This window comes from Rattus norvegicus, chromosome 9, assembly GCF_036323735.1.
Source record: "Rattus norvegicus strain BN/NHsdMcwi chromosome 9, GRCr8, whole genome shotgun sequence".
In the NCBI taxonomy this organism is placed as follows: Eukaryota; Metazoa; Chordata; class Mammalia; order Rodentia; family Muridae; genus Rattus; species Rattus norvegicus.
The window spans coordinates 73,460,055-73,484,915 of NC_086027.1; the positions used below are offsets into that span (position 1 = coordinate 73,460,055).

General features: G+C 42.5%; 2 protein-coding genes across 17 annotated transcripts in view; one reads left to right on the plus strand and one right to left on the minus strand.

Annotated features, from left to right (window-relative positions):
* Creb1 (cAMP responsive element binding protein 1) overlaps positions 1-6,285 on the plus strand; it is a 69,007-nt gene extending 62,722 nt beyond the window's left edge. For 4 of the 8 annotated variants that reach the window (XM_039084245.2, XM_063267770.1, XM_063267771.1 and 1 more), the window contains one exon: positions 521-6,285. In XM_039084245.2, coding sequence (XP_038940173.1) covers positions 521-665 — 145 coding nt within the window. In that variant the 3' untranslated portion in view covers positions 666-6,285. The remainder of the gene's footprint in view (positions 1-520) is intronic. The other 4 variants (XR_005488972.2, XR_010054634.1, NM_031017.2 and 1 more) reach the window with 3 other exon arrangements.
* Mettl21a (methyltransferase 21A, HSPA lysine) overlaps positions 1-24,623 on the minus strand; it is an 84,455-nt gene extending 59,832 nt beyond the window's left edge. For 2 of the 9 annotated variants that reach the window (XR_010054552.1, XM_039084582.2), the window contains exons 1-3: positions 20,626-20,809; positions 19,917-20,084; positions 18,707-18,818 (exon numbers count right to left, since the gene is read on the minus strand). Coding sequence is in view for 8 of the 9 variants with exons in the window: in XM_039084582.2 (XP_038940510.1) it covers positions 18,707-18,818; positions 19,917-20,063 (259 nt within the window). In the remaining variant the exon portion in view is untranslated. The other 7 variants (XM_063266522.1, XM_063266521.1, NM_001399451.1 and 4 more) reach the window with 7 other exon arrangements.
* Positions 24,624-24,861: the final 238 nt, after the last annotated feature.

Genomic DNA, 24,861 nt, shown 5'->3' on the forward strand with positions numbered 1-24,861 from the left:
TGGGAATTAGATTTGGAGAAACAGAGGGGAAAAGGAGATCTGCAGTTGGCCTACATACTTCCCAATAACCTTCCTTTATAAGAGTCTTGCATTAAATCTGAAGCTCAAGGATTGAGCTAGGCTCTATGGCCAGTCCATTCCATTCACTCTGCCTCTGTCCCAGCCCATTGTTGGCTTTTATCAGGGTGCAGGGCATATGAATCCAGTCTACTGCTAGTGCATCTGGCACTTTCCCTACTAAGCCAGTTTTAGGGAATTGAAAGTATGTTTTCTCCATAGTGCGTGTGCACATGTATGCAAGCAGATAAGTAAAGGAAAAAAGTAGGTTCTTACCTTCAACCATGCGGGATTCAGGGGTTGAACTCAGGGTGTTTAGCTAAGCAGCAAGGGGCAACCTAAACATCATTTACTGTATTATAATATCCTTTGCATATCTCAGCTGTTTCTCTAGAAACATTCTGTTCTGAAATTAGTGGAATGGAGTTTATGAACATAATGTTTTTGTGTTTTTCATTTTTAGGGAAGCAGCAAGAGAATGTCGTAGAAAGAAGAAAGAATATGTGAAATGTTTAGAGAACAGAGTGGCAGTGCTTGAAAACCAAAACAAAACATTGATTGAGGAGCTAAAAGCACTTAAGGACCTTTACTGCCACAAGTCAGATTAATTTGGGATTTAAATTTTCACCTATTGTGGTGGAAAATGGACTGGATTGGCCACAACCAGAAAGACAAATAAACATTTATTTTCTAAACATTTCTTTTTTCTATGCGCAAAACTGCCTGGAAGCAACTACAGAATCTCACTCATTTCTGCTTTCGCGTTAAACTGTGAATGTCCACAACCGCTTCCACTTCTGCCCTCACGAAGTAAATGTGCAGCGCCAGGAACCATGAGGAGACCTCTGCCCTCACCTCTACCACCCTCAAGAAGTAATCATTTGCTTATTTGTAAATTGTTGGGGGAAATGAGGAAAATGAAATCTTGGCTTTCTTATTTTTGTTTTAGGTTTGTTTTGTTTGTTTTCTTTTTAATGATTTCAAGGTTTGTGCTGAGCTCCGTGATTGCCTTAGGGACAATTACCCAGCCTCCTGAGCTGAAGTAATGTGTGGGACACATGAGGAAAGTAAGTAAGGTGCAATGAAGAAGTGTTGATTGCCAAATTGATGTTTTTACACTTCATTGTGGATTATGTAAAACTATTAAAGACATCCTTTAAATAAGGATCTTAGTGTGGTGTTGAGGAGTAAACATTCTATGTATGTTCCTCTCTTCAGTACTGACAACACGCTGTCCTTGGTTCTGGGAAGCGTTTGGTGGTAGTTACAGCTCTTCCATAGGGCAGTTGTTGCTTCTTCAGTTCTTGTGTGTTCGCCATTTGAATTAAAAGAAGTAGCCAGCTGAGTGGAAAATATGGTATTGAATTTTGAGTTCAGTTAAAATCATAGTATAAAGCTTATTTTGGTTAGTACTAAATCTTAATGAACAGGTGCTGGCCAGGAAGGCAACTCCTTGAGGTATAATAAGGTTTTTAATAAATAAAAACTTTTGTCCTTGCTTTCAAATTCCTTAACTGTCACTCATTTACCTGAAAAGCTATTTCTCATTCACTGGCATTTACACTGTGCAACCAACAGGAGCGTTTTCAAGATGCCCAGGCAAAGTGATTGCCCTCAGAAAGTACTAAATTGACAACTTTTCTTATATTCACATATTTTTATCTGAAAATCTCTTGGAATTTTCTTTAACTCGAAGTTACAAGGATGTGATTCTAAAACATTGTGTTAAATGCACACAAGAAAAGTAATTTTCTTCAGGCATTGGAATGTGTGCTATGGTACAATATTTGGCAAAACACTTTTTTTTCTACCAAAAAAAGGTGGTTCTGCTTTAACTATCCAAAAGCTGGTCTGTTTCTAAAGATGCTCCCTACTTAAATCTTAACTCATAGTCTACATTTGTATGTAACATTGTTTCTGATAAGACTTAATAATTCTTTTTTTTTTTTCATTAAGCCTGATAAAATCTAAGAGTTACCTCTTTAAAAGACAAATAAGAGGACAGTGGAGGCCAGCATGTTAGATTATGTCATGTTTGAGAAAGAACTCAGACTCACAAGGAGGTTTTATATTTGCTTTGGGATATTAAGAAAGACGATCTTTATGTCAGAATATTAAGAGTGTAAAATGTTTGGCCCATTTTTAAAGTAAGACTTTAGGTTGCTGTCTGTAAATGTTGTATGTTGTTTATAACAAGCCATTGTCTTTTTTCAAGGATGAACAGTTTGTGAAGGAACATCATTCTAAGAGTTGAGTGATGTAATAATCCTTATGTCTGGACAGTTCACCAGATTCTCCAGAAGGCTTTCAAACGACTAAAGTTTGATGTTTGTCCTGCTGAGCTTACTGGGAAAGAGATAGCATAAAAACTGTCTGTACTAGCATGTAGATGTATCATTTGCTAAACTTGGTGAAACAAAAAATGAAGCAGAATCACAAATCTGTCAACAAACTGGAATTACTTGATATTAAGTCAAAATGTCAGATTGAGCATTTTAAATGTCACAAGTGGAAAATTTGAGGAGGGTGTAGACGTTGTAATCTCTAAGTGTCTGTCTTCAAAAGTTGAAGTTTTCTACATAGTGAGGAAATGGATGGTCCTCTTAACCCTTAGAGACCAAGGCAGCCTCAGTCATACTTCCTAATTGGATGGATATTAATTTACAGAGGCCTGGGCCTTTATGCTTGAAGCATGACTGTACTGGTTTGACTCCAGTTACTTCATGTGAGAAATATGTGGTGTTGTGAAATCTGCGTTTGAAATTTCAGTTCATACAGAAAGAAATCAAGCCGCTTTAATGCAAGCTGAATTTTTTTTAACATGAGAATTAGAAAAAAAAACCTTGTTTTTGAGCTACATGGAGAATCTTTATTAAGAAAATGACATAATTTTTTAGACTCTTAGAGCCAAGATTGTATGTGGCCACCTTACCAGTAATGTTTTTCTCTTCATATTGGCCAAAAGGGAATGAAAATGTCATAGGAATCTGTACATATGCTACTGATTTGCCTAGAAAATAGCAAGTTTGGTATTGCTCACTTTGCATATATTAGTGGCACTTTTATCTATAGGACAGATTAACTCTAATAAAAATGAAATGGGGAGGGGTTTATTTTTGATATATTACTCTTCTGAGTTTTCAAGCTTTGATAGTGTTTAACTGAAAAATGGTTTAGAAAGGGCTAGATCCAATATGTTCATATTTAAAAAATTGATATGAGATACAATTTAAGTTCTTTATCGAAAGCAAGTACCATATTAGCAACCATCATATTGTCCTAGGTGCTGCTTGTTTAGATGTTATAGAGTGGGTGGGGAAGTGGCATTTTGTAATATATGTGTACATATATACATACATACAGTATATCATCTAAATGCTCTGAGAGCTGTTATGTCAGGAATGCTGAGTATTATAGCATATTGAGGTCAGATGAGACTCCACTCTTCTGTGCATTCTCCTGCATCTCTTCTGGTGTTTCAGTGACTGTATTACTCCAGCACTCACAACTGGGTTTTCTCTTTTCTTCCAGTTTTTATTAATTTTTGGTTTTGTTGTTGTTTGGCTTGATGCTTTGAGTATGTTACCAGTCACTTGAAAACTCCTAAACCCCAAAGCCGCTTTCCCCTGCTTTGTTTCCGGCAGCTATAAATTGGTAAGAACATTTTGATAATAGCTTTTAAGAGACTTGTTTCAAGAATCATTTTGGGCAAAAACTTGTGGTGTTTCATTTGAACAGGGATTTTTGTCAGGACGAGTTTCGATGGTAGGTCAGCAAACAGTGCTAGTGTCTGAAGCACAAGACCAGTCAGGCAGGCTGTCCAATCAAAAGTCCTCTTGGCTGACGTTTGTCTCTGTCTCTCAGGACTCCTCCCTACTGTTTTCAACCACTTAGGTGACATGGATTCATACAAATATTGGGGCTCAGAAACAAACATTCATATAACCCGGAATGCTTTTACTTACTTGAAGTGACTTCAATCTAAATGTTGTCTTTCCTATTTAGGAAGCTTTAATTCTCTGTGGACTCCAGTCAGCTAGTAACGCAAGTTGGTTTCTCTCCCTATAGCTGCTTCATTTTCAGTTCCTTCCAGAGGCTTTTGTTTTGCCTTTGTAACACTGAAAACTATTGGCATATCACTCCCCGGGGCCCAATACAAAGGCTGTATATTTACTTGGGGTTGTACTTACAGTAATTCTTTGTAAATGTTCAGTGGAACTTGCACTTTTTTTAAAGACCCAGTTTGGGTATCAGCAACTTGGGAAATTCCTCATCCGTGAGTTCTCAGCTGACCCTTTTGTCTTCCTCCTCTTCAAATCATGACTCCTTAATGGAAGCTTTTCATTGATTACAATATCATAGATAGCCTTAAGCATGCTATAAAAGCTAAATATCTGGGAATTAGATTTGACTAATACTGAAGGAAAAATAAGTACTTATAATTTTAAATCTCATCCTCACTCCATCTATGTAGAGTATGCCAAAAAAAAAAAAATAATTCAGAAGATTACAAACCTTGTTAAAGCAATTTGTCATCATGGAAAACCATGTAATCATTGTTACTAAAACATTTTAATTTGGCTTTGTTAACTTGAGAGAAATGCTGCCTAAACTTGACTGGTTTCTGACTGAGGGGAGTAAAGACTGCTTTGTTAGGCCTGTAGGTGAGTCATTCTAGAATAAACTTGTTCACTGAAATGTACAAAGCACAACTAGAGTTTTGGGTGGCTTGTGTGTGTCTTGATTACTTTCAATGTTAATAATGTTGACTTTTTAAGTTAACAGTCACTGTTATGTACTAGGAACTGGTTTCCTTGACTTTCTAGAATCAATGGCCAAGAGAGGCATATAATCCTTGAGGGGTTGAAGGTATCATGAAGTTGAGTCAGTATGGAAGAATTTCAAACAAATTAAACAGGGTGCTGAAGTTCCGGCTGACTCATCTGCTCATGGTACGCTTACTGATTAGTGAATGTAGTTTTAAGCCTTTGTATGTGTCCTCAGGGGCAGACAAACTTTAACAAGGACCAGATAACATTTGAATGGAGGAATTATATTTCAGGTGTTTTAGCTTGAAATTTATTTTTTAAAAAAAGAAAAATTAAAAAAAATAAATAAGAGAGCAAAGTTTGGGAAGCGAGTTGTCAGTGTGAGAACAGACGCTGATGATGAGCCGGCCTGTCCCACTCTGGTGGGGCGGGGGCCAGCTGGGTAAATATTAAATTGTTACCAGCAAGAAAAAGGAAGAAGAGTAATAATCTATAGGAAGTATCCGAGAGGGTCAAACAGTAGGAAACTTCCCAGGCATGATCTACTTGCCCATAGAAGTATAGCATTTCTAAGCTTCTGTCTAATGGACATCTCGAGATGAGAGTAAGTCTGAGATGTTAAAAATCAGTAGAGAAGAAAGATCACTGCAGATCATAATCTATGTTGGCCACATGAAATGATTTATTATATTTGGGAAGTTTTATTTTCTTATGTTTTTTAAAATTGAATTGGTAAGTGCTTTATAGACGTATTTTTACCCAGGTGCCACTTCAATGTGTATGTAATAAAATTATTTATATTAAAAGTGGGAAATTTTGTCAACATTTTTCTGTGTGTGTAGATTTATTAGGATGGTGAAGAAGTGTGCTAGTTAGCAGTTTTCTGTGTAAAGCTGTCTTCAACTGATCTGTACACATCGGTTATAATGCCCCAGTGGAAGGGATCATTTCCAACCTAGACATGTCACTTGAAACTTTTGAAAAACAAAATAACCAGGGAAGTCCTAGAATGGTGTTTGGCTTTTTGGGTTTTCCTTGAGTACTGGAGTAGAAAATACCTCCCCGGAACTGTTAGCACAAAACAGGGTATGAGCTTTAACTCTGATGTTCCTATTGGAGAAGAATACTAATAACTATGAGAAGGGACATACATTTCTAATAACGTTCCCACAATCTAGAAACGTCCCTGTTTAAATTTTTTACCTAAATCTTTTTGTGCTTTATGTGTAAAGAATAAAAGTACCAAGACACCATGCATTTTATTAACACTATGTACATACTGGCTGCTTTGTGTTCAGAATGGTAGCAGTTACTTTGTATATTAAAGTGATCCTTGTGAATTTGTGAAATATTGTCATAAAGTGCTTTTCTTACTGTAATCTTTGTGGTATCAACTGTCATAATGCCCTTTTTACACAGACATTTATGTGCAGTCACATAAACATGCTTTTAAAATCTCTGTAAAGTCTCTTTTTTGGGCATGGGACACCCCTCCCCCCCCAAGCCTAGTATGTGTTTACCCTCATTTTCTTGGACTTGAGTTTATTTTGTCAAATGAGCAAAGATTGCATTAAATAATCACAGGCTTGTAATGCATAGCAACAGAAAACTATAATTTACACAACACATTTAAACACTCAATTTTACTGAATTTTTTTTGTCAGTAAGGTTGAGCAGTGATCTAAAACTCCCAAGTACTGTTCTCCTATTGAGTATCTAATGGAGACGTCCAGCAGCTTACAGTTAGGAAGTGTGTGCATGCCCTGAATGAACAATAACAACTCTGATCACCTTTATTCTGAATTATGTGATTATATAAAATGCAAAAGGTGGGCACGATAGCATGCCCTTGTAATCCCAGACTCAGGGACACAGAAGGCAGAAACAGGCTAGGTTGGGCTGTCTGTGTCTAGAAGCTCAGGTCACGTGAATTTCCTTTCTCCTTTCTGCAGAGCAACCACACCTGACTGAATTACTGAGACAAATTAAGAGTGAAAGGATGGAAGCTACCATGGTGGCACACACCTTTAGTCCCAGGATTTGAGAGACAGAGGCTAGCCTGGTCTACATAGTTCCAGGCCAGCCAGAGCTACATAGTGAGATCTCTTAACACACACACACCCCGAAAGGATGGCCAGCCAGAGCTACATAGTGAGATCCCTTAACACACACACCCCGAAAGGATGGTGTCGATTTTATGAGGACAAGAGGTATAAACCAGAGTTGTGCCAAGCAGTTTAGTCCTGTGATCATATTACTTGTAGGCTATTGGACCTCTGGAAAGATCGCAATGCCTATCTTTGTGTGACTGTCACTTGACCTTCATTTGAGGACATTGGAATTAGAGTAACAAAAGTACTTCTCAAAATCTAAACCATTCCTCCAAGAATACAACTTTGTATAGTTGGAATCCCTTCCCTCTAAAATGAATTCTAATCTTTGTGTGTTACATTTACAGGGATGCACAGGTCCCAAACAACAAATTTCTCCTCCAAATTTGTCCCTTCTGGCATTTTCCATGTCATGAACGGCACCACATTCCATTAAGTTGACTGTCAAGCCCAGGAAAGCACTGTTCATCCATGCCACCTTGCCTGATACTAAATTTTCTTCACATTTTAAGCATTCTCCATATAAAGACTAATATCAAGTAAAAAGCCAGCTCATTTCCAGGAATGAATATTTTTATTTTTTAATTGATAATGTAATTAACAAAATTGTAAAGTGGACCATTTGCATTCACATATTGGGCATCCCAATCCTGTGCAGTCCACGAAGATTTCCATAATCTAGGTAAAATCCTATACCTACTAGATGGTTAACTTTCCCTTTTCTTAATTCCTCTGGCAACCCACAATCTGCTTTATGTGAATTTAGCAACTCAATATTTCAAATAAATGGAATCATAATGTGTGTATAACTTTTGTGTCTAGCTTTTTTTTTTTATTAACTTGAGTATTTCTTATTTATATTTCGAATGTTATTCCCTTTCCCGGTTTCCGGGCAAACATCCCCCTAACCCCTCCCCCTCCCCTTCTATATGGGTGTTACCCTCCCCATCCTCCCCCCATTGCTGCCCTCCCCCCAACAATCACGTTCACTGGGGGTTCAGTCTTAGCAGGACCAAGGGCTTCCCCTTCCACTGGTGATCTTACTAGGATATTCATTGCTACCTATGAGGTCAGAGTCCAGGGTCAGTCCATGTATAGTCTTTAGGTAGTGGCTTAGTCCCTGGAAGCTCTGGTTGATTGGCATTGTTGTACATATGGGGTCTCGAGCCTCTTCAAGCTCTTCCAGTTCTTTCTCTGATTCCTTCAACGGGGGTCCTATTCTCAGTTCAGTGGTTTGCTGCTGGCATTTGCCTCTGTATTTGCTGTATTCTGGCTGTGTCTCTCAGGAGCAATCTACATCCGGCTCCTGTCGGCCTGCACTTCTTTGCTTCATCCATCTTGTCTAATTGGGTGACTGTATATGTATGGGCCACATATGGGGCAGGCTCTGAATGGGTGTTCCTTCTATCTCTGTTCTAAACTTTGCCTCTCTATTCCGTGCCAAGGGTATTCTTGTTCCCCTTTTAGAGAAGGACTAGCTTTTTTTTTTTTTATTAAATATGTTTCTATCACACTGGGATTAAACTCAGCACCTGTTCATACTAGTCCAGTGTTCTACCATAGCCTACATCTTCAAGTATGCTGGGATTGAACCCTGGGCTCTGTCTAGCATGCTAAGCAAGTAACCTAACACTGATCTGCATCCCTTAACTACTTTTATGTCTCTTTGTTGGTTTTGGAAGAAAAACTGGACTAGCAGAGCCAGTTTTACACAAGGCTATGATGTGTATAGACTTTACTAGTCTGTTAATTTTCCCTTCTATTCCCATAATTAGCATCCCACATTGACTGAGGTTTTTTGTTTGGTTGTTTGGTTGGTTAGTTGGGGTGTTTTTGTTTTTGCCTGAAACTGTCTCAGGATTTTTAAACTTAACCCTTTCCTGGCTATGCCAAGCAGTATTTACAATTTTACAGCATTAAGAACCTTTGACAAGTCTTCAAATGTTGAAGCACAACTGAAGACTGCTAGATTATTCAGCTTGTGGGAGTGTGAGAACATTTCTCTAGCTTGCTAATACAGCCTCTCACTACACTGGACCCCACCCACCATTCTGTAAAGAACTTGAATGCTTCTTTTCTATGGGATGGATATGAGGAGTAGAAAGGTTACATGTAACACAGAAACTCACGTCTTTTAAAACTCAAGTCAGGTGCTGGACTCCAGTAAACTTACCAATCCTGTGTTGGGTTGTTTTTGTTTTTGGGGGGGAGGTTTTGGGGTTTTTTTTTGTTTTTTTGTTTTTTTCTTAAGCACTCTAAATTGTTCTGTTAAAGAACTGGTAGAAAACGCTTTCAATAAAGAATAGCAATTATCTAAGGATATATAGCAAAGTGCAAGAGACTGAGACAGGAGGGTCAATTTAAGATCATCCTGCACGACATAGTGAGACCAGGTCTCAAAGGGCAAAGAAAAGTATAGTAGTGAAATAGCATTGATTCTTGATTGATAGTCTTACATACATTCAAGTAACTCCATTGTTGAGGGTATGCTTTCCTGTTTTAACAGCCTGAGAATCTATTTCTTGAGACTGATTGAATTAGAGAGAAAGGAAGACACAATGTTATACATTTGGATGGCCATAATGTCCTTTTTTTTAATGCACCGGTGTTACTGAGCTGCCTCTTATGACCACCTAAAAACTCAGTGTATGCTGTTTCCAGGAGAGACTATCTGCTAAGACAAGATTGCAGGCAAGCTGGGAGTGATGGCAGGAGCTGTTCCTGGTCCGCCTAGGCAGCATGGTTAGACTGTCTGAAATAGTTAACAGTTAGGATTCTACCCCCAAATCTAGCATTCAGGCCCTAGAGTTAGCTGCAGTGATAAGGAACATTTGTGCTCTTTCAGAGGACTAAGTTCAATTTCCAGCACCCAGGCAGGTCATGACCTGTAATTCTAGCTCCACAGGTTGCAACAACTCTAGCTTCTGTATGCACTGTATGCACATATTTGCACACAGGCACACATAATTAAAATACCAATTTTTTAAAATCTAATATTCAATTCATTGTAATTGAGTGAATTACAAATCTGATTTCTATGTAAAGGAATACATTTCCTGACAGTTGCAACCCTCTACGGGTATTTTCTTTAGCCCCAGGTTGTGCCCTTAACAGCTACTGACCAGAACACAAAGATGTAAAAGGCCAATCAGAGAATCCCAGCTCTAAAGAATTAAAGTACTTTTCTGGTTGCTGCCCAAAATCTCCATACCAGGCCTGCTGTTCTCTCTCCCTCTTGAGGTATCATCTTGGGAGTATTCCCACTTAAACTTTCTGAACCCTAATACACGCGCGCGCACACACACACACACACACACACACACACACACACACACACACACAATCTTCTGTTTGCCTAGAGACAACCATGACCAATAATACAATTACCATTTTAAATAGATATAGAAGGCAACATTGGCAGGTACTCTCAAATCCAAAATATTTAAAAGAAAAATGAGGTCTTACTTTGAATAGTCTTTCCAACAAATTTCTATTACCAAACGCCACTGTACAGTTATAATATCTATGCTCTAAACTGCTTGAGTTTTTAGTTAGACTTCAATGTAAAAGGAGAAGCCTGTCTTGATAACTTTATTCATAAAGTCTATCCAGAGAAAACTAAAACATTAGTACCTTCTGGCTGGGGATGTAATAACTCAGGGCTAGTGTTTGCCCAGTGTCTGCAAAACCCTGGTTTGATCCCTAGCACCACAAAACATCTATACCTATACCTATTCCTATATCTATTCCTATACCTATATCTATTCCTATTCCTATACCTATACCTATTCCTATATCTATACCTATTCCTATACCTATACCTATTCCTATTCCTATACCTATACCTATACCTATTCCTATACCTATACTATTCCTATACCTATACCTATACCTATTCCTATACCTATACCTATTCCTATACCTATTCCTATTCCTATACCTATACCTATTCCTATACCTATTCCTATACCTATAACTATTCCTATACCTATACCTATTCCTATACCTATTCCTATACCTATACCTATTCCTATACCTATACCTATTCCTATACCTATACCTATACCTATTCCTATACCTATTCCTATTCCTATACCTATACCTATACCTATACCTATACCTGTACCTATACCTATTCCTATACCTGTACCTATACCTATACCTATACCTATACTTGGGATTCACCTTGATTACTTGGTTATAACTTTTTACTTGACCCAGGGAAGCACAATGAAAGAGGCCTCCCAGCAGCTTGCAACCCACCAGGGAGTCTTAAGTCGAATGCGTGATTATAGGTACAATATAGAGTTTGCACCTTAGGAGCTAACCTTTGTGATAAAATGAGATTTAACTTTTTAAAACTGACATACTAAAAAACAAAAAACAAACAAAAAAAATACTCTAAGAAATAGAGCAACACTGAAACAGCAAAGTTGAAACCAACAGACAAAAGCATGGTTCTGGAAGAAATTTTTAACCTACAAGTTTAGGTAATTTCAAATGTAAACTTTTATTTTTATTATTTCTTTGCTTATATACTTAACCCTGAAATCTGGTAAGAAGGTATGATATGAGAGCCAGAAAACTCATCTTCAACTCAAGGTGCTTAAGAACCAAATAGCCAGGTGGCATGGCACACGCTGGTAATCCCAGCACTCGGAGGCGGAGGAAAGAGAATTACTTCAAGCTTGAGGTCAGCCTGGTCTACAGTTTCAGACCAACCCAGGGCTACAGAGTAAGGCTTTATCTAACACACACACACACACACACACACACACACACACACACACACACACAAAAGAGACTGCAACAGTACAAACATTTCAGGGAAGACATATAATAAGTCTGTTTACACTCAACAGACAAGGAAACTAAGACAAAATACATCCCAGAATATATGACTGACTCACCAGTTTAGGGACACCTTCATATCATTCTTTATCAGTGGAAATTGCTTACCAAGTGAGCACACAGGGCAAAGCAAAGAACACCAGCCAAACTTCACATGTCCATCTACAGTCAATCTGACTGACAGTTCCGGCAATGAGGCAAGGCATTGTCTACAAAGTACACACGTGCTTTGTTCCTTGAGCAGCTCTGAGAGGAATGACTTGCAGTCTGCTACGTCATTAACACCGCTAAGAGTTCTAGCTGTAAGACCTTAACTGATGCATTCGATTCTTAGAAAATACTGCCCACTACAAGTCCTCCCTCTGCTTTCTCTTCTGTGCTTTGTAAATGTGTACATCCTTCTCAGGATCGTAGTGAACCTTACTCACAGTGAACTGCCTCTCCAGCATTGTTAAGAAGTTATTATCCCGTTCATAGCGGATTCGGCAAGCTAGAAGAATCACAGAGTTGTTGCTACAGAGATGTCCCAGTGTTTGAAGAAGGTCTGTGAAGGTATCTTCTAAGTATATGATATCAGCTCCAAGTATGAGATCAAATTCTCCAGGTGAAAAACTGTCCAAATTTTGTCCCCAAGTCAGCTCCTTAACAACCACCTTAGGTTGGATATGGGGAGGTAAGTTGGCCTCAACATTTGACTTAAGAAATTCTAACGCTACTTTTCGGTCCGTGATAGTCACATGAGCACCTACAATGTGGGACAAACAGAAAGTAAGGTGAATATCATACAACCCTCGTAGACAGGGAGTCTTATCTAGTTAACATGGGGCACTCTCTAAGTGCCCACTTGTTGTGTAGAATACTACACCCTTCCACAGGCAGGTAACCAGACCAGAGCAGAACTCGTTATGCTGTGTAACTAAAAATGAAAATTCAGCTTGCTTCTGTAGCACACCTGCTGTTTGCCAAAGTGGTTCTAGTACATTGTACAGTCAGAGTAACTCAAGCCAATGCTCCTGAATTCTCCAACCTTCATGCATAGTCACCATTCAACTTGACTCACTGGGTCATAACCTTCAAATCAGTAGTAGGGCTCATCGTAAAATACCATCCAAGAAAGGAAAATCAAACAGCACAATATGACTATCAGGATAAAGAGATACAAATACAAACCAAAAAAGTCTGTTCTAGAGGAACTAAGGTTAAAACAGACTCACAAGGGACAACTCAGCTTACTGCCAATTTCCAGGCCACCCCCAGCACGTTACTCCAGGCCACGCCCAGCATGTTATTCCAGAGTGGCTGCGCTGTCTGTGTGATACAGCCGTAACTTATGAGAACCTGTCCTCTGAATTAGTGTACAGAGTGTGCACCAGGTAACATCTTAGAAGGCTAGTTCATGTTCTCCAAATGCTATTCTACATGCAGATGAGGAAATTAATGGTACAGTATTTTATTCCTCTGTCTTTATGGTTATTGAACAATGTACTGTAATATTTATTTTTTTCAACAAATATGGGTAAAAGAAGGCTGAACCATTAAAAAGTGGAGTCAAGTGTAGTTTTATCATCAGATGGTCTGAAACTTACAATTGTTCTATTCCTTCATAATTGTACCTTTCCTTCGTACATTCTTTTCTAATCTCCCAAAGGACCCAGCTCCTTTCCAGGGGCAGCTCACACTGGAGCTTCTTATCTTGATAAAACACTAAGACGGCAGCAACTGAATCTGAGGTTCACAGCTCCAGACGGAAATGAATGCTCCAGCCGTCTGGGTCTTCGAGCCTAGGCCTGTACCACTCTCATGACTCACGGACAGGGTTGCCCAATAAGCAGAAGACTGTCTCTGATAACGAAAACTGCAGGCAGCCTTCCTGATTTGACTGTGCCCTTATATCTGTGTAGTTCTTAGCAGGACACAGAGCAATCAACTCTATTCATTTAAGCTTCACCTCAGCCCTTACTTTGATAACTCTCTAGTGCCTGCCCTGGGTGGGAAAGCAAGCAGATCTCTACAAACTAGGTACTGCTCTCTTACAAGGTATTCCAGGGCTGACACAAGATGTAATGTCAAATGAACATTACCTTACATCTACCAGTTTACAAACATGCAAGTGACCACCACCAGCCAAGAGACCAGCAGAGTGCTCACTCCACCACAGAGCGGGCCCCGCACAGGCCCTGGCAGGAGAACCCACATTTTACCTAGGTTGGTTACAGTCTCATGAATAAGGTAAGGTAAGGAAGGGCCTGATGCTGGACCAAACAAGCAGACAGTGATGAAATGTTTTCCTGTAAGGTAAGTTCTGCTGGTAGAAAAGCAAGCTAATTTAGTTCATAAGCAAAATGACAATGAGAATGAACCTAGTGAAACCACAATGGGCTGTCACTCAGGAATGGAAAAACCATGTATAAACCTTTGCCATGACTTTTAGTTTTTATTTATAAATACTGCTTTACTTTTGATTAAAGATTCAGACATATACCACATGCTAGAAACAAAAAGTTGAACAAGAAAATCCTTACCTGGAGGGATCTCCTGAGTGAGAGAAAGCTAAGAATAGCTGTGATGCAATGGGAGGCAGGGCAGCAGGAACACGAGCGCACCAGAAAGCAAGTGTTCAGAAACTCCTCAAGAGAGGGAGAGGCCAAAGGAAGAACCTGAACTCACATGTAATCTGAGGGCACATGAGCTGGGAAAGGAAAAGGCCGTTCTGGGTAAAACTGCACTAGGCATGAGTAAGCAAAGTGGTCCTGGGCACTGCACAAAACATGGAGAAGCTGATGTGCTACAGAATGAGATTACACAGCCCTGCCAACAAGCCCTGGATGGAGTCCGCAGCAACAGAAAGGAGTGTTTCCACACAGACCCCAACACCAGTTCACCGCACACTTTAGCTGACTATCTGGAAGCTACTCCAGGAACGGAGTCTGAGAAAGCAGAAGGACCAGGTGGGAGGCGGCTATGGTCACGCATGGGACACACAGTGAAGACTCAAGTCAGCACTAGAAAGACAGTGAAGACAGACTCACTCCACAGAGGCCAGGGGTCTGAATTTGAAATCTAACCACAATCCATTAACTCTGTAGTCCCCTTCATTACACCACATGAAGAGAACAGTAAGTCGATCAGGCCTACTTGTCACAGAGGGTTGTTATAAGAACCTCAACTCCTGAGTGACTACTTAGACAATGATGTTCAGAAGCACAGGTCCAAGGCTCAGCAGAGAGCTGTAATAGAATGGCAGCTAGTCAACAGATGGCATCTTCCTAAGCATTGTATTTTAGGACAGGGTCTCCAGATTTAACTGGGCATCAAATTACAGATTTTTAAAATGCAGATTCTCTGACCCAACCCAACCTACCAAATCCTTTCTTCAAAAGTGGGATTTTTTCCCCCACCTAGAAACAGTTCCCAATTAGCATAAAGGTTCAGGGGATTTTTAAACTAAAACTCTGAGCTTGAAAGTCAAGACTAGATTCAAAGTCTCACCATGATTCATAGCTTTGCAACCTTGGGGAGGTGACTTACTAGCCATTTGGCAACACCTAAGAACTCATGATCAAACCTACTTATGACACAGGTCTACTCTGATGACCCTGAATACACAGCCCATCCCCCACAGGAGCTGCTCCTTCACTTGGAAAGCCTCACACCCAATACTGACATTCCGCAGAGCATCTCTTACTTGATCTAACCTTCCTATGAACCTCCTTTACCTTGTTCTTCACTGCAGACTTAGAACAGAAGTAAGCTTCCCAAGACGACTGTCTGTCTGCTTACTGTATGCTACCGACACTGACCTAGCAGGAACTTTCTAAGTAACTCCTGCAGTCAGGAACAAAAGACTAAGACCACCAAAGCATGAACTTTAAAAAGGGATCAACCCCTTTTCCAATGCTTCAAAATCACTACATGTTTTAGTTCTGTTTCTATTTTTAAAACTTTCTTACTTTCAATTTTTAACAATTTCTCCAATCTAATACTTCATACTGAGTAGGGAAGTCCGGTGGCAACATGGCAACACAAATGCTTATGATAGGCATAAGAAGATATACATACACATGTACAGACACACAGACATATATAGCCATAATGACAACTGTAAATACAGACAGAAAAAGCAAATGAAAAGAAATACATCAAAATGCAAACAGGACACCTGTTGCAAATATAATTATTTTTGTAATAGAGTTTTATAGAGAAAGATATCCAAAAAGTATTCAATATGGTTGGTGCATTTTTCCTTTTAAGTTTTAAACTTTCTGTGTGTGTGTGTGTGTGTGTGTGTGTGTGTGTGTGTGTGTGTGTGTGCATGCGTGAGTGTAAGCGAAGCTGGACTTATTGGCAGTCACCTGATGTGGGAGTTTGGGAACCAAGCTGAGGTCCCGTGCAGGAGCAGAAGATCACAACATGCTCAGCACTGCTGAGCCATCTCTAGCTCCTAGCTTGTTCATGACTAATTCCCAAACCACCCAGGTATCCCAGGCGAGTGGCTGGTACTGTTCAAGAGTCAAGGACAACAGAGTGAGTTATGGTCTCATTTCTCAAGAGCTGCAACCTGACACAGACACATGAAGCAACTGCTCTCCTTCATTCTAAAATAGTGTCCGAAGAACCTAATCCTGACCTCTTTAACCCCACGGCTCTAAACTTCTCATTAAAAAAAGAAGCACCCAGAATAGCAACCAACACACACACACACACACACACACACACACACACACACACACACTCATCTACCCTACACTGTTGGGATACACTGTGTGAAATTGTATCTGTTCTTCCTTCTCTACCTAAAGCAGTAATAAAAATCTGATGAACAATTATCTGGGCAGGAAGTGGAAGGTAGGACTTCCTAGGAGGGGGAAAGGAACTCAGGAAAGGAGGAGGAAAGTCTTTTTGCCAGGAGACAAGGAGAAATGGATGTGACTATGGGCCTGGAAGGTATGGCTTGCCACGTGGGTGGATGGGGCTAGGTGGACGGGTTAACCTAGATGACTGGTTGAGAGTCTGCCGGCTAAGACCTAAGCTTGGAAACATTAAAAGGTCTCTGTGTGGTTATTTGGGGAAAGGCTGGTTAAGGAATAATTGCCACTGTATTCATTTCTAGCATTAATTAACATATACAGAATATAAGGATCTTTTAATCTATACCACACACAGAAACACATACACATACATACACACACAACATACATATACACACACTCATACACACCACACACTTATACACATCACATATAATACACACACCATGCATACATACACACACACGCTACTCATATATACATACATACATACATACATATATACACGCGCACATCACATACACATGCAGCACACACACACACACACACACACACACACACACACACACACACACGCTGAGCACAGCTTTTGTCAGCTAAGCAGCTAACTAGCTGATTACATAAAGATGGAAGCCAGCCCATCTTGTGCCTCACTGAGGAGCAAACACTATCACTACCCCATTTTACAGATGGAAAAGTCAGTGTTTAGAGGCTAACATTGTGCCCAAGGTCAAACAGATGGAACAAACAAGGTGTCAAAATTAATTATAACTGCAACTATAAATTTATGCATTAACATGTCTCTCTATCAGCCAACAAACTTTTGGAAGAAGCCTATGTCTACAGTAGAAACGGGGGTCGGGGGGAAGTTAGCATACCAAGAACCTCAGTTTGAGCTGACATTTCTTTGAGTCCAGGAGCATTGCTGACAAGGACACTAAATGTGGCTTAATATCACAAAATGGCAGTTTCAGTTGAAACACAGAATTACAAATAAGGTATGCCGTCCATGGGAATGCTTATAAGGACCTTTGGAGGATCAAAATGACATGCAGCCAACAAGAGCCTCGCCAACGGCTTAGTTTGCTTCTAGACAGAAGTGTACAAATGTGTCATTTAAAAGGTTAACCCTGGTTTTGTGTGTGTGTGGGTGTTTTGCCTGGAGGTGCGCCTGTGTACCTCTTGCACAGTTTTCACATGGCCAGAAGAGGACGTTGGATCCCTTGGCAGTGAAGTTATAGGCTTTTCTGAGCAGCCATGTGGGTGACAGCATCAAACCAGGTGTTCTTAACCACTAAGCCATCTCTCCAGCCTCTAAGACACTTGTGTCCACCATCCCTGCCAACGCTCTCTCATCAAGACTGAACAAAACAACACAGAACAGGGCACTGAAACAGAAAAGGAATCAGGAAAAAAAAAGGGTGGACAAGAGAGGCTTCGGTTGGGCCTAAAGCACAGCTACAGCACAAATACTTCAAGGCTCTGTCATTCCAGGCACACAGTTAAGCAAGGAGTCAGAAGTTGCAGAAAGATGTCAACAGTGGGTAAACAAACAAACAACAACAACAAAAAAAAACAATGAAAATTTACAATGTTCAAAGCAGCCACTCACAGTGGTGCAGCATGTCTGTAACCCCAGCTACTCAGGAGGCTGAGAAAGGAGGACCACAAGCTCAAGGCCAGCCTGGCCAGCACTGGAAGACACTATCTCCAGCAAGAAAAATAAAATCAATGCCTGTATCAGATGAACACTGATAGATAAGAGTGGTATCAACTAAGAGTTATAGACCATTAATATAATTTCTTAAAATGTCAGTGGGGGGCACATGAGGGACCCACCCTCCCTAGGAGGAAAATACCAGCTGTTTCCTCAGCAATGAAGGACTATGGCTGTCCGTTCTTACCTCAGGGACTGAGTCTGGTAAGTCTACGGACCTAGCACTTTAAACCAGAAACTGTATACAAGGGTTACTGTCTACAATCACAAGCACAGGAGCTAACTCAGCAAGCGGAATCCCAACCACGTGGCTTCTGCTAGGAAAACAGCACGAGTACCTGTACCTCTCGATGAGTCCTGCTCACTAAGGGAGAGCCAGACTATCGCACTTACCCAGCAGCGCAGCCACGATGCCCACCAGCCCTGTGCCAGCTCCCAGCTCCACGGCAGAGCAGCCCCTGAGCTCCACGGCACCCATCTCCAGATACGTGGAAAGAACAATGGCCTGAGTCAAAACACAATGTCAACAGGACTGAGGTCAGCAGGTGTGAGGCGCTGTGTGCTTCAGAACGCCAAATGCTGGCACGAGGGTCAGTGAACAACATATTCAGTCTCCCTCCTTTCTTCTCTCTTCCCTCCCTCGCTGCCTGAAAAGTGCTATTCCCAACACACAGGAACTTAGCTGCTGCTGCTGCTGCTGCTGCTGCTGCTGCTGCTGCTGCTGCTGCTGCTGCTGCTGCTGCTGCTGCTGCTGCTGCTACAAGGTAACAAACCAGAGCAAACATAGGCAGAGTGTGCCCCCAAGCCCCTAATGGACAGGACAAGCTAGCCAGGGGCCAGCTTCATCTAAGAAACTTCATTTCCTACTGTATCACAGCACATTTCCATGAAGCTTACAAAACTATTCTGGAAGAAATAACGTAAATCTTGGATTTTTTTCAAGTTCTTAAGGCATGCTACAAAGAAGCATCAAAATGCTCACAGCTGCGAGTCGCTGTCCCACACGGTCCCTGGGCATCAGAAGGTAGGTTTTCACCAAAAGTTTTGGAATTCACACGATGAATGAGCATTTGCTTACAATCTCATCATTTCACGCCCCTCCCCCCACAGCTATATCCTAGGAGTATAACTGAGGTCTATGCCAATTACTCAACAGCTGAAGACAGACCTCATCAGAAGCAGAAAAGCAATCATCCTTTCAAATCCTGAAAAACTGAAAACGGGACGTCAGTTTTGGGCTGTCTACACATTCTGTGCGTGGTATCCTAATGAGTGCCCAGTGCAATCAGGCCCCTGCTTTCTTTTCAGTCTTCCGGTCCTCATTGGGCATCTAACTACTGATCATCGCACTTCCCTCAGCTCTGCAAAGTGCAGTGTTTGTAAGGGGGCAAAGGGGACGACTGGTGGGCAAGGACATGCAGGGGCCATAGTGTCATAACGTAAATGACGTAATGGATGAACTACCATGAATGTGCTGAACGACCCAATGTTTCTGCAGACTTTACATGGGTGGAGAGTAGATATGAATCATGTCTCAAGAAAGCCATCGATTTTCTTTTTAGAATACAGTCTTGTTTTCAAAGGCCCTGTGGTGCTGACTTACCGCATCCCAAACCACTGCAGCCACTCCCAGTCGCCCCCAGTCCTGACGGATCTGGATGGTGTGGTTTGCAAACGAGAAGGTGGCAAGAGGCTTATGGAGTTTCTGGAGCCCTATTGACATGCTCTCCTCATACGGTACCAGGGCCATTTCTTCTAACTCTGCTGAGACCTGTCGTGCAAAAAGAATCCTGAGTGACACCCGAGTCAGAAGTTGGGCTGCCTCTTAAGTAACTTGAAAAGCTGCTGAAGCTATTGCAAGTTCAAAGTAAGAAACAGGTTGAGGTGCGTCCGATGTCTTCAATAGCTTTTCCTCTGAGTCCTATGGGAAGTGAAACTAGCTCTGAGTTGGTGTTAATTAATAACTGAGAGGGAAACACCTAGACATCTCCAACTCCTGAGGCACCCGTTAGGAGCCTCATAAAGGCACACAAAGTGACAGTGACGGCCCCGGGAACCTGATCTGTCCGGACTCGGCTCCCACATTTTTTTATTTTGTTTGTTTGGTCCTCCAACCTACATCTCCACGTGCGGCTAGGACAAAGGAGTCAAATGTATACTTCGGCTAACTCTTAACGGTTCGCCCTGCCTTTTAACCCTAGATGGCTCCCTATGGCAGAGTGGAGTCATTTTGGGAACCGGAGTCGACGATACTGGTCAACAACGCGCGGGACAAAAAGCACAGTTGCGGGACTCCCCGTCCCGCACGCCACCTCGGTGCGTGCTTTCCTGATGCCCACGAAAGAGTCCCGAGAACCCGGAGCAGGTGGAAGCAGGACTCCGCAGGGACTCCTTGGGGACCCTCGGGTGGACGCTCGGAGCCGACACAGCCCGCAGGCCAGCCAGCGGCGCCACCAATATGGATGCTCACGGTTCCGAGAGGTTACGCGCGCCGCGCAAGCGCACTAACCTTACCTCGTCGCTTAAAGGCCAGATTGGCAGAAGGCAGGCGGAAGCTGGTCCGGGAAGGGAGACGCGGGTTTCCGGTCCGCTTTTCCAGAAGCGCTGCTTCCCCCTAACCCACGCCAGGTGGTTCCTGTCTACGTAGGGCCCCACAGCTGTAGGGCGCCAGGGAGGGCGAGTGCGCAGAGTTGTGGGTGCCTTGCGAGGGAGAAACGCCACCGCCTTGCACCGGCTGAGCTCTTGGTTCGATCTTGCGGTTAGCCGGCAACGTTGGCTCCCACGGATGCGGAGCAAAGTAGAGTACTAAGCGGAGTCACCGCGTTCGGTGGCCATGAAGTGGGAAAATCACCACTGAGCATCTCTAACCAAGGCGCGGGTGGGGAGTAGACGTGCGGCGCCCAGGCCGGGTTTTGAACCGAACCACGTGCAGCCGACTCCGGCGCTCGCGTCGCTCCACGCCCACACCCAGCCGGCGGAAGCGGCCACCTTTCTTTTTTTTTTTTTTTTTTTTTTTTTCCCGGAGCTGAGGACTGAACCCAGGGCCTTGCGCTTGCTAGGCAAGCACTCTACCACTGAGCTAAATCCCCAACCCCTTTCTAAACCCTGCCCTTCAGCCCTGGCTGCAAACCCCCGCCCCCGGACCTGGCCACCCGAGGATCTCCGCGTGTCGGGCCATGGACCCCCGGGTCCCACGCCTCTCCCAGCCGGCAGGGGGCGCGCCTGTCCTCTGCATTCCAGCACAGCTGCGGGAGACTGGGGACAGGTGACCTGCAGTAAACTGAAGACCAGTAAGAGTCCCTTCCTCAAGTTACTGAGTTTTGTGTTTGGGTCTTTTCTTCCTCTCCATTTTTCCCTTAGTAAGTTTTCTCCTTACTTGCTCCATGGATCTGTGCTGTCACGGCCTCTCAGCTTCCTCTTTTCCTTTTCCTATAAAATCTCACTTTTTTTGCACCAGTAGAGTTAATCCGATTTCATCAGTAAATACGCACAAGTGAAAAGGTCACAGCCCATTGATATGTAGTTACTAGAAGAAGAAATACCTTTCTTCCGTGTATTTTCTGCCTCATTTTTTTTGGGGGGGGGGGGGCTACACTAGGCACAAGAAAGTGCAGGCTTTGAGGCCAGAAAAACGTTCAAAAATTTAAATGGGTTGACTTCCCCAGATTCCTGGGATCTAGCTAGCCATTCTGTCTTCCTACTCTCCAGTTTTCCACTGAAAATGTATACACACACAGGAGAGGATTACATACATTTAAAACTTCCCGAAGCTCTCCAGCACACTGCCAACAAGAGTATTTGCAATATTACAATTACTTACAGTATTCTTTTTGCTCCCAGTGTTGTAATTATTAGTGACTTGCTCAGCAAAGGCACACGTACATTTAGGAAAATCAACGTCTATAGCAGTGTAGACATTAAAGAGAATGCAAACAGAAGCCACTGGTGAGCCTCTAAATACGTGAGAAAAAAACTTATTTAATCCTTGGGGTGGGGAGGTGGATGAGCATTTGTGAGAATACATATTTAAGCGCTCAGCCTGCTACGTGCCTGTCTTTAGTGCCCCTTTTCAGGGATTCTCATATCCTTAGTTCATACTCAACTGTACAAATCGCTCTGACGATCAGAGCATGCGTGAAAGCCTCTCACAACCGTGCAGTTGCTCCTTTCTCACTACTCCAGGACTTTGTTTTGTTTTGTTTTAAAACAGGGTCTCTCTTCTTTACACAGCCTTGGCTGTCCTGGAACTCACTACATCGACTTCGAACTCAGATCCACCTGCCTCTGACTCCCAAGTGCTGAGATTAAAGGTTGTGTGTGTCATCAAGTCTAGTGAAGACTTGTGTCTCATCATTCAGGAGCTCTTTAGCACCAGGTCTCCAATTGGAGCTTCACAACTGAAAGGGATTGAGAAAAGAAACCTTTGTAATCATGGGGAACCGGGCGTGTGGCAGCATTACTTAGGTGGCGCTCGTACAGGGGTGCTAACAAGTTGAGAGTCTTTCGATGCGAGGGAGAGGAGCTGGAGAGACGGCTTGGTGGTGGAGAGCATCTGTTGCACGTTCAGCACCCACATAATGCCTCGCCAACATCCAAGACTCCATCTTAAGTTCCAGGGACCCAATATCCTCTTCTGGTCTCTGTATGCACCAAGCAGTGCACATACATATGTATACTCAAAAGTCATACAAAATTAGAAATTATTAGAAAAGTTTAAATGAGGTACATGTTTTAGTGTAGGTGTTGTGCTGCTTAGCAAGGTATATTTGGAGACCCTCAAAGCTTGTAAGATCTTCCTTATCCTCTTGACTCCCAAGTGTCAGTGTCAGCTATGAGGACTCAGCTCCTTAACCACGGTGGAGCTCTAAGGACTGAGAGGACGTTTTGTGAGCAGCTTCCTTTGATTTTGGTTGTTCAGTTCTCTTTCAGGCAGGTTCTCCCTCTATAGCCTGGCCTTGTCTTGAATTCATGACAATCCTCCTACCTCAGCTTGCTGAGTGAGACTATATGTGTGAGCCTACCTGGCCTTCCTTTCAGTCTTGCTGAGGATATGCAGAAGGGTCTACTTTTCGAATTGTCTGAGGAGGATTCTAAAGTATATTTAAATATAATGATTATGCTTTTTCCTTCTAGAAAGAGGCTCCTTTCTGTGGTCCTTTCCTGGATATTACAAAACAGATAGGAAACAAGCTTGGTGCCCCCTCCAGACATGTAGCCTCCTTGTGCACTTTCACAGAGTGATGGCTGGCTGTCTTCCTGCACACTCTGGGTAGGCTACATACAAACGGGCCAGAGGTGGTTATCTGACAGTGAAGGAGTTCAGGGAATGCCTCATTAAAGTGGAAAGTCTGGGAATGGTATTTTCTACTGAGGTTACCAGAGGCTTTCCCTCCTCCCTCTCACAGCTTGCCCTCAACACTTCCTCCCTCAACGAGGCCTGTGCTCCTGTTACTCTCCGTAGTCCAGGATCCTCTCTTAAGTTTCCAGGTCTCATAAGACTTAGGGGTATTCATTTTCCTTTCCTCTGGTTCACCCGTGCATAGAATAAAAATGCCTTTTCTTTTGTTAGTCTACTGTCAGCTTGTTCAAAGACACGATTATTAAATATAGATAAGTGGGAAGTTCCCTCCCGGCTGCTCACTTGCTGCTCGCCCCCGTGTGTGCGAGCGCGTGTGCATGTGGGGGGCGGGGGAGGAGAGGGTGGGGTATGTGTGTGTACAGCTGCATGTGTGCCATGCCACCTCTAGAATTCAGAGGAAAACCTTGGGTGTAGCCCTCCTTTGGGACAGGATGTCATTGTTGTCCACAGCTGCCTATGCAGGGTCAGCTGGCCTGCAAGCTTTGGAAGTCCTCCTGCCTTCTCCTAGCTCACTATAGGAACACTGAGGTTATAGCTGCATGGCTTTAATGGTCCCAGGGATCCCAACTCTTACTTGGCAAGTGGTTCACCCACTGAACCATCCCTGCCCCCAGCCCTACCCTGTAACACCTTTTTATTTTTATCAACAAAACAAAAATTACCTACTGCCATCATGTAGCAACTTCAAGAATTGCAGAGAAGGGCACTTCTGTCCTTCCTGTTTTCTGGAATTTGGCCATGTTTGAGGTCACAGAAGCAGCAGTCACCTTGCTACAACCTGATTCCTTACTCTTCTCCTCACCTCCCATCAAGCTGGAAGCCCAACCCAAGGCTTGATAGAGAAGGATTGAGTTCCTGTGGGCATCTACTTTTGCTGCCTGCCTGCCCATAGTCTATTTCCTATCTTCCTGGAGCAGTTCTCTCCTGCTAATGGTCAAAATCCCAGCTTTTGGGCCCACGTTCTGAATCCATGCCCAGTCTACAATTTACAAATGTCCCTCTATGTACAAAGTGGTTACATCCAGATAAGCTCATTGCCGGTGAGAAACACTGAGTGGAGAATGCACAGAATGCCCTGCACTTAGGGACAGCGAGCACGCAGACGGCCGCAGAGCCTCTGCTGCCCAACGGAGGCTGCAGCTTGCTGCCCCATTCGGCATCCAAGGGAAGTTCCTGCTGCATATATCAC